At 48.8% G+C, this 9,494-nt stretch overlaps 1 protein-coding gene across 1 annotated transcript; it reads left to right on the top strand.

Annotated features, from left to right (window-relative positions):
- Nucleotides 1-4,678: 4,678 nt before the first annotated feature.
- LOC116898237 (RING finger protein 223-like) lies at nt 4,679-7,923 on the top strand. The gene is given in 3 exon segments (XM_032899589.1): nt 4,679-4,744; nt 5,192-5,827; nt 5,829-7,923. Coding segments are annotated over 2 exon segments (1,023 nt in total). The 5' UTR covers nt 4,679-4,744; nt 5,192-5,306; the 3' UTR covers nt 6,331-7,923.
- Nucleotides 7,924-9,494: the final 1,571 nt, after the last annotated feature.

The raw sequence follows: 9,494 nt of genomic DNA, 5'->3' as shown, positions 1-9,494 counted from the left end.
GTTCATATTCTAAAAATGAACTCTATCAAACACTCCATTGTACCCCTCCTATGACTAGACAAATGTCTCCCCAACAGCCCATGTGTAAAAATCCTTTTAGAAGGTGGTGTGACCTTTAGGAATTGGATCTAGTACTCTGGCTAAGTCACGGGAGCAGATCTGTGAGGATGAACACTGACTACCCTGAGATAAAGAGTTCATGAATCACAACATACTCAACACAGGTACAAAAGCAACAAGGCCAGCTGACCCAAACATTCCTATACTGAAACCAAGGCAAATCTTTCTCCTTTATAATTTGATTATCTCGGGGAACTTTGTTACAGTCACGCAAAGCTAACGAACACAATTCCAGCAATGTATATGATGAAAATTAAATTTGCATTTTAGAATAGTTTTAGATTTACAGAAACTCGCAAAGATCCCCGGTGTCCTCAAAATCACCACACCCAGTTTCCTGTGTTATTCATACCTTACTTAATATTACATTAATATTCTCCATTTGTTATAACCCAGGACCCAATACTGATACATCATTACTCACTAAAATCAACACTTTGTTCAAAGTTCCTTAGTTTGTCCACAGTGCCCTTCTTCTGTCTCAGTGTCTCTTCTCGAATATCCACAGCACACTTGGCTATCCTGTTTCCTTGGACTCCTCCATTGAATTCTTGGTTCCTGGAGGCCAAGCGTCCTCACCAGTTCCAATGTCTTCTGAAACAGGACCTCGGTAAATGTTGAATTTAATCGACCCGGTTTCTATTTTAAAATGTCAACTGTTTGATGGAATGATTTAATACTTGGGTCTGAGCAGCACTATCTGCCTGGACATCTATCCCACCAATCTGTGCAGTAAGATTTCACTTGGCCTGAGGTTTATGAAGGGCTTCCTTTATTACAGCCGACAGATCTGTGGTACAAGCTCTCTCCACAGGAAAAGCCTGTCCTGCAGCTGCAACGTCTACCACCTGTGTCTCAGCTTTGATTGTAGAGGAACTAGGTGAAAGCTACCCCATTGCTTTTGGCTGCTCCACCTTGGGCTGGGTCCTGTGGACACTCTGAAGCCTCTCGCACAGGCATCTGTGAGGATCCCTAGATGAGCTACAGGAACCCCCAACATAAACAGGAATGAATGCTGCCAGTGAGTTCTACCAGCGGCTGGGGCCTATTGTTTTATATTACATATCTGACATACTTGAATTCTTACAGTGTGCAATATTATGCAGTAAATAATTTTATCCCAACTTCAGTTTTGAAAACCAAGGCACAGAAGAGGTAGCCTGCACCTATGCAAAGGGTGGGGAACAGACTTAGAATCTGGACCGCCTAAGCTCGTGTTCTGTGACTGTGTATCCCCTAATTGTTGGAAGGAAAGCAAGCCGTCTGATGCTGCAGCTCTTTAGTATAGTTCCTCAAGTTGTAGTGACCCCGACTATAAAACTAGTTCCTTGCTACTTCATAACGGTAATTTTGCTACTAATGTAAATATCTGATATGCAAAACATCTGATATGTGACCTCCCCCCAAAAGGGTTTGGAACCACAGGTTGAGAAAAGCTTCCCTAAATCCTTTGTCAAGACAGAGGCTTATGAAACCAGAATATTTATGACAGGGTCAAGGAAGGGACCATAGACAAGAGATTTTTTTTCTGAGACCATGGCTATTTCCCATTTACTTGGTTCCTCAAGAACTAAATAATCCAGCAAATTACAGAATCTGATATGTTCAAGATACAAACAGGATTCTGGTAAACCCAATTCAAATCCTAGCACGCAGATTGAACTACTTGTTGACAACTTAAGATCCAGTTCAGCACATTTTCCTTCCCAGGAAAGCATGACCACACTTCTGTGTTTACTCTTGCAGACAATATGGCTGGCACTGGGCCTCACGGTTCCTTAGGTCAGGTGCCTGTGGCCTACCTGACACTCTCTAGATGTTACAGACCCTCCTCATTGATCCAAGGAAGTCCTTACACAGCACCTTTATGAATCCTAAGAATGAACATCTGTTCCAAAGATATAAAATAATTGGGGTGATGTGTTCCCATCAAAATGGTATCCAAAGTGGGAGTAGTAGTTTGTGCCTGTGATTCTAATATCCGGGAGGCTGAAACAGGAGGATTGCTGTGCTTGGCACTAGTAAGTTCCAGACCAGCCTGAGTTATAGTTTGGGATACCTGCCCAAAACAAATCAAAAAACAAACTAACAAAAGCACACAACCCTATCCAAACACAGTAAATTCTGTCATTGTTAACCAAAGCCCTGAAATTGTTTACAGAGAGTAAGAGCCAACGTTACACCAGTGTCTCTCAAAGACTGTTCCATACTTTGGGACCTAAATCACCATGAGCTACACAAGAAACATGGTGACAATCTGAAAAATACCTTGGCAATACTGTTTGCTCACACTGGATAGGAGCTGGAAGATCTAGTTCAGAGCTCACGTAGAGCAAATCTGTGGTCTTTGCATAAGTCCCAAGGTCCACAGCCAGGGATGATTTGGTCCTGGTGGTGGAGGGAGATAGTTTTGATTGTCACAACTGGAATGCTTCACTGTTGACTTCTGATGAGTAATGGCCAATGACTTCACACTGGCCACCTACAAAACAGTACCTGCAATTAAAAAAAATTGTATCCAGGGGCTGGAGAGATGGCTCAGTGGTTAAGAGCACTCTGGGTTATTGAACCCAGAGATCCTGAGTTCAATTCCCAGCAACCACATGGTGGCTCAAAACCATCTGTAATGAGGCCTAATGTCCTCTTCTGGTGTGTCTGAAGACAGCTACAGTGTACTTGTATATAATAAATAAATCTTTTAAAAAAAGTAACCAGTTCAAAATGTCAGCAGTGCTGGTGTGAGAAGCCTGATGTAAGGGGAAAATGCACCGCAGGCTCTAACTGCAAAAGCTTATGTGCTTTGCCCAAGCACAGACACAGGTCTTCAGGGATCTTACATGAGGGCTTGTGTAACTTCGGTGTGAAGCTGGCTTTACAGATGTACATTAGCCCGCTTGCTTCTGTACACCTCCCTAAGACAAGCTTTCAAGTTCTGGCCAGCACTGCAAGCATAGCACATACTAACCAGAGCTTGAAGATCCCGGTTTGAGACTCTGTGAGACACACACGCTACAAGGGGACACAGTGAGAAGCAGGAAGACATTTAAAGCTCCAGTTAGCTTTGAGTCAGTCTGCAACCTTTCAAGGCCAGGAAATAATCTTTTTGTCCCATCGACCTGGTCTGTCATTACTGTCCCCATCATAGATATTTAAAAACAATATTGCCCCCAAATAATAATAAGAAAGCTTGAAACTAGAAAGTTAACATTTTGAAACAAGTTTAACTCAAGGCCTTAAATTTTCAAGGCATACCACATAGAATAAAAATATACTTATTTTCAAATGCTCCAGAAATGTTATAGTCCTTTAGAATTCCCCTAGAAACCCAATTTTTGTTTTGTTTTGTTTTGTGTTTGGAAACAGTCTCATGTAGACCAGGTTGGCCCCAAACTCCATATGTAGTTGATGATGCTTTGAATCTCTAATCTCCTGCCTCCACCTCCCAAATGCTTGTTGGAGATGCCATTGGGGTTGTGCCAGCACTCCCCAATTGAGCTGTATTCCCAGCTCTCTCATCCAGCTCTTATTGGCTCTTTCCAGGGTTCTTTCTGTCTTCTACCTTTAATATGCTTCCCAGTCATAGGGGTTTCAGGTTGGTCCCCCGCTCTCCCCCCCCCCAGCTATTTCCCTTGTCACCTTGTGAACTTCGGAGACTCTAGGCAGAAGGTGCAGTGTTCCTACCCTCTGGAAGAAGAGGAGGAGGGGGAGAGGGAGGGGGAGAGAGAGGGAGGAAGTGGGAGGAAGAGGGAGGAAGGAGGAAGAAGGAGGAAAAAGGAGGAAGGAGGAGGAAGGAGGAAAAAGAAGGAAGAATGGAGGAGGAAGAAAATGAAGAAGTGGAGGAGGAGGAGGAAAAGAGAAGAGAAAAAAATCTTACAAAGTCCCGCTTCTTTACCGAGTGGGGAGGTGAGTGGCCATTTTCCTCTTCCTGAGGCCGGGGAGGGGGCACCTGAAGCGGGGTGGGGGGGGGAGGAGAGGTTAAGGATATCTGAATATCACCTCGCAGGCTGTACCCAAGCCCTCCTGTACCTTACTGTATGACCTAATCTTGCTGATTTGTCCCTTTGAACTTCTATTCCATAATTAGGCGAGAGTTGTGTGCTCTCTGCATCCGAATGATAAAAGTTAAAGTGGGGACGCGGAAAAGGGCGGTGGGCGAGGCTAGCAGCTGGGTTTAAACTGGGCTTTTCAGTGTGTGAACTTCCTTGCCAACTACTTTCTCTCCCTTCTGCCTCTGTAACCGCCTGGCTACAGAAACAGCTGCATCTACAGTGGTTGATCATCACCAGGAAAACAGCTGGACTCTGCTCCCAATCTGTCTTCTCTCCTTAAACTCAAGAAGCAACATTGCCAAGGAAGAAGGGAGAATTATCCAGTTCCCAAATTTCCTCCAAATGGTGAAGGGGGGGGGGGAATGCCCTTCTCTGCTTCCACTCTGGGATGAGCCCTGCACCGCCGCCTGGGCCCTGCTAATAAAAGCGCAAAGCGTAAATGGCTTAGGGATTATTGGCTTTCGCCCTTGGACTGAGACATGAGATCACGATTTTCAGTCGGGAAAGGAACCGCCTCTGCCAGGCTGCCGAGGCCGCCGCTTCCCCTCCCTGCGCGGGTCCTGCATTACATCACGGTGAGCTCTTGCTGGTAGGGGGAGAGGAGACTTCTCCTGGGACCTAGCCCCAGACAAGGAAGGATGAATCAGATAAAAAGGAGGGGTGGGAGGAGTGATGTTGAGGAAGTGGAAAAAGGAAAAGGCAGGTCCCAGTAGCACACCATCTTTAGAGGCTGTGTGTAGAAGCAAAACGGAACAGCCTAAAGCAGCTGCACCCCAAATGCGTTCCTGCAACACCTCCAAGCCCACCTGAACCCCAATTTTAAGTCCACATAAACGGATACAGAAAGCTGTGAGGATACTTAGGTAGAGGGGATTAAGGGTGCCTCAGTGAAGGCCCCCTGGACCTGAAAGGACTAAGAGTATCCGCACTGGGGTGGGGTGGGGTAGGGTGGGGTAGGGTGGGGTGGGTGGACCAGAAGGCCGGGCGGGGGCGCAGCAGCCAGCGGTTACCTCCCCTGCCAGGCGACAGCAGTCAGAGGGGGGAGGCAGAAGCGCCTCCTCCCCGCCCTGAGCCGGGGCTGCAGCTCAGGGGGAGGACGGTGCCTCACCTAGCCCCCGATGAGGGGCGTATCATGCCATGGCAGCGCCTGCGAACGACAGCGGTGGCAGCACCCAAAGCAGGAGCAGCAGCCCCGGGAGCCGAGACGGAGTTGGGGGTACTGCGGCTGGAGCTCGCGACGACGGAGACTCGGGAGTCCGGGACGCCACGGCGACCGCCCCCAGCCTCCCACCGCTCGAGGACTACGAGTGCAAAATCTGCTACAACTACTTCGACGCGGACCGGCGCGCCCCCAAGCTGCTGGCATGCCTGCACACCTTCTGCCAGGAGTGCTTGAGCCAGCTGCAGCTCCGCGCCGCCGCCGCTTCCAGCGCCGTCCCTGAGCGCGCGCCGCGCCCGCCACCCTGGCACGGCCCGCCCGGCGCCATCGCGTGCCCGGTATGCCGCCACCGCACGCCGCTGCCGGACAGCCGCGTCCACGGCCTGCCCAACAACACCAAGCTTGCCGAGGCCTTCCCGCTGGCTCTGCGAGCCGCCCACGATCCGCTGCCCCAAGACCGCCTCCCGCCGTTGGCCTCCCGCCGCCCCGCGCCCACCGCCGCCCGCCGCCAGTCCCCGCCCGCAGCCGGCGCAGCCGGCGCCACCACCCGCTGAGGACGCCGCCCCCGGACCTCGGGCCCGCCCGGGTCTCCGCGCCCCGGGCGCCTACGAGAGCTGTCAGAACTGCAAGCGGGCGGCGCTCACCGCCGGCTGCGTGTGCGTAGTCTTCTCGTTCCTCTCCATGGTGGTGCTGCTGTTCACCGGTCTCATCTTCGTCAACCACTACGGCGGCGGTGGCGGCGGCGGCGGGGGTGGGGGACCCCCGAGCAGCGGTTCGTCCCCCGGCCCCGCCCCAGCTACCGGATCGCCCTCGCCTGTGGGACCCATTTGCCTGTCGGTGGCTAGCATCCTGGCACTCTTCTCGGTGGTAGTTACCTGGATCATCTGCTGGCTCAAGTACCGGCCCGATGGGACGGCTGCGGGCTCCGCAGGAAGCGGTGGCAGTGGCTCCAGGGCGCGGGCGGCCGCAACTCTGGGCAGTGCCCGGAGGAGCGATACGTAGCGGGAAGGCACACCCGGGGCATCGTCTACCCTGAGCATCCTCAGGGGACCCGGCTTTGGACTCAGTGAGCTGGGGTTTCTCCCCGCTTCGTCTGTGACCACGAACCAACGAATCACTGCGGAGTCTCAGTTTCCCTCCTCTTCTCTTTTTGTTCCCTATTTCCCTTACCTTGAGCGAGAGGGGGAAACAGAAGAGAGTGGGATGCTGGTGTGTGTGGGATCTCCTTTATGCGACACTCCCACCTTGACCAAAGTATGTGGCTGTCCCTGCCCCATAGCCTGCAGATGTGCAGAAAGCGGATTCCTGGCGCCTAGGACCTGGGCGCTCGTTTAGGGTAGCGCGCGCGCACTTGTCCGCAACAGTTGTGAATGGACTTGAATCTCTTAAAGGAAAAATGAATAAGGTGTAAAAGCAAAGGATCTTCCTGCGTCTCAGAGATCCTGGGAGGACCGACTAATAAACAGTCCGGATCCACGCGCCTAGAGTTGAGCCGCAGGCTAGACCTGGCCCAAGCCCGCGTCTGCGCGGAACTGGGCAGGTGCTCAGCGCGCGTGCGCGTCCCGGGCTGTCTCTGGTCTCCCTGAAGCGCGCACTCGGTGGTGATCGGTTGCTTTCCGCCTGGTGCCTGGAGCCAAGCCCAGAAGTCCCATCTCTTGGAGGCTTGCGGTTGTTTTATTCACAGTGTTACTGGCAGGCAGTCATTTTCATCTTCTGTAACCGGACTCGACTCAGGGAGCTTAAAGAGCCTGACCTCCCTTCTCTCAAAACTGACTGACTGTTGCCCCCACCTGGAAGACACTGAAAGCTATTTATTCAAAGTATAAACTATAAGCTTCCCCCTTTCCCGTGGCACCCGGCTCCCCAAGTTCACTAAAACAATAATTTATTTTTGAATATATAAATCTGGAAGTTTTGCACATTACGATCTTCAGACGTTGTTTTGAGCGGTGTCATTTCTCTCTTACCTCTGATCCAAACACATTTCAAAACAATATGCAGAAAATCAAGGTGTGTTAGTAGTTCAAGATTTTATACTGTGAAACGATAACTTTCAACTATATGAAAACATATAATAGTGCCCAAAGAGAAACTGAAAAATGTCTCTGTCTCTGGTTATCAAGATAATGTACATTTAGCATATTTTGAGTTTAATTGTCCTATGTCATGGAATCACTGGAATGTCCACGCTAAATGGGGAAAAATACATATGGACTCGATTTTGAGACGAAAGGGGTGATTTGTGAGTGTGTACTACACATGGTAGACTTGCCTTTTTAAGAGGAAAACGTGGGTCTAAAATGTATTTTGTGTGAAAACAAATGTCTTATTCCACTTTTTGGAAGTTGGGGAGAGATCATTGGGAAAAATCGGAGATGCCACAGGGGGTGTGCTGTTTTCCCTCGTGTATTATGACACCTGCATGATGCCTCTGTATTAACTGATCTCGAGTGAAGCATTTATATCTATCATATGGGTGGAGTAATTTATTGGCCATTCATTAAGTAGCATGGCTGCAGTTTAGGAACCACAATATGGCGTGTTATATGTCTATGCCGTCTTAATAAAAACAGGAAGTGTTTATAGAAAATAAGACGCACTGGATTTCGGCACATTTTTATTTCATGGTGAAATCGCTCCCAGCTCTTTGCCTAGCCTTTCTTCTCCTGGGGTACATGCTTCAATCCAAGTCCCGACGGCAGATTTTGATTGAGGCTCAGAGGGGAAAAATTGCTCACATGTGACAGTGTAGTTGGTTAAGATGAGCATTTTGTGTATTTCTGAGCTTTTTTCTTTTTTTAAACAATTTTTCGTAGTTTGTATGCGTATGGCTGCGTGTATGTCTGTGTACTGCATGTGTTCCTGGTGCCTGTGAAGGCCAGAAGGAGGCCTTGGACCCCTGGAAGTGGAGTTACAGACCAAGTGTGAGAAAACATGGGGACCACCATGGGGTCACTGGAACTCTAACCTTGGTCCTCCAATGCTCTTAACCATTGACCCTCATTTCTAGCTTTTGAGACCCCCTGAAGACCTCTCCTGAAACACTCCCACCCCCCCACACACACAACTGTTGTAAGATTCTAGGGAGAGAAGAGTTTAGTCCCCTGTAACAGGCACAAAACCCAATCTTGATGTCACACTGCTGTTGGTTTCTGTGACCTGCGTCTTGTCCCCGTTAAGAGTCACATTTCAGAGGTGAGTCGTGACTTATATACCCCGAACATCTCATGCTGCTTTTATTTTTTTTCTATGTTTTATTCACTCTTTCCTCACCTCCTGTGCAGACATTCTGTTTATAATCACTGTGGCTGAAATGCATCCACACTTGTATGTATATGTGGATGTGTGTATATGTGCATGTGTGTATATGTGGATGTATACACATGACATATGCACACTAGTAACAGACCGTGGCTTTGCGGATGTGGCCATTCATACACAAACATGTGTTTGCTATTTCATTTCCTTCCACTGGCAGCCTAGAAGTCTGCGTAGAGTTACTTAGAGACCAGCTGGCTTCTTACTTATAGCTTATTTATGGTCCACAGAAATGAACCAATGATGTAGGCTTTTCATACAGGAGAAGTGCATCTTGGAGTTGCCTCGGTCACAATGAGAGCCACATTTTGCTTCTTTTGTGGGTTGCACACGTAACTCTCTTGTGGAAATTGAATTAGAATTGCTGAAAATCAAATAGATACCATTAGTGGCTCAGTACACAGGGAGATTTTTCACCTTGGCTGACCTTGCTTTGGTTGCTAATTTCTAACTCTCTTACCAGAACCAGAGGGTCAGCAAAATGAGGTGATCGTCTGCCCCTCTTGCATTGAGGTGAGCCCTCTTCCATTTTGCAGATTCAATTTAACCATTCACCCAGAAGCCTTTGCTACTTTTATATTTATACATATCTTTTATCCACCCTTTCCTTACCTCCACAACAGGAATTGGAATTCCTATAGCAAGAATGTATCTCCACTGCGTAAATGGATATGAATGCCGTGTGTGTGTGTGTGTGTGTGTGTGTGTGTGTGTGTGTGTGTGTGTGTGTGTGTGTTTTTCTTTTGTTTTTTGAGATGGGTTTCTTTTGTATAGAAACCATGGCTGTCCCAGGTCTTGCTCGGCATACCAGGCTTGCCTCTAACTCACAGACATGCACCTGCCTCTGT

The sequence above is a fragment of the Rattus rattus genome, chromosome 4 (genome assembly GCF_011064425.1).
Source record: "Rattus rattus isolate New Zealand chromosome 4, Rrattus_CSIRO_v1, whole genome shotgun sequence".
NCBI classification, from domain to species: Eukaryota; Metazoa; Chordata; class Mammalia; order Rodentia; family Muridae; genus Rattus; species Rattus rattus.
Note: the sequence above shows the minus strand (reverse complement) of the source record. Positions and strands in the feature narration are given on the sequence as shown.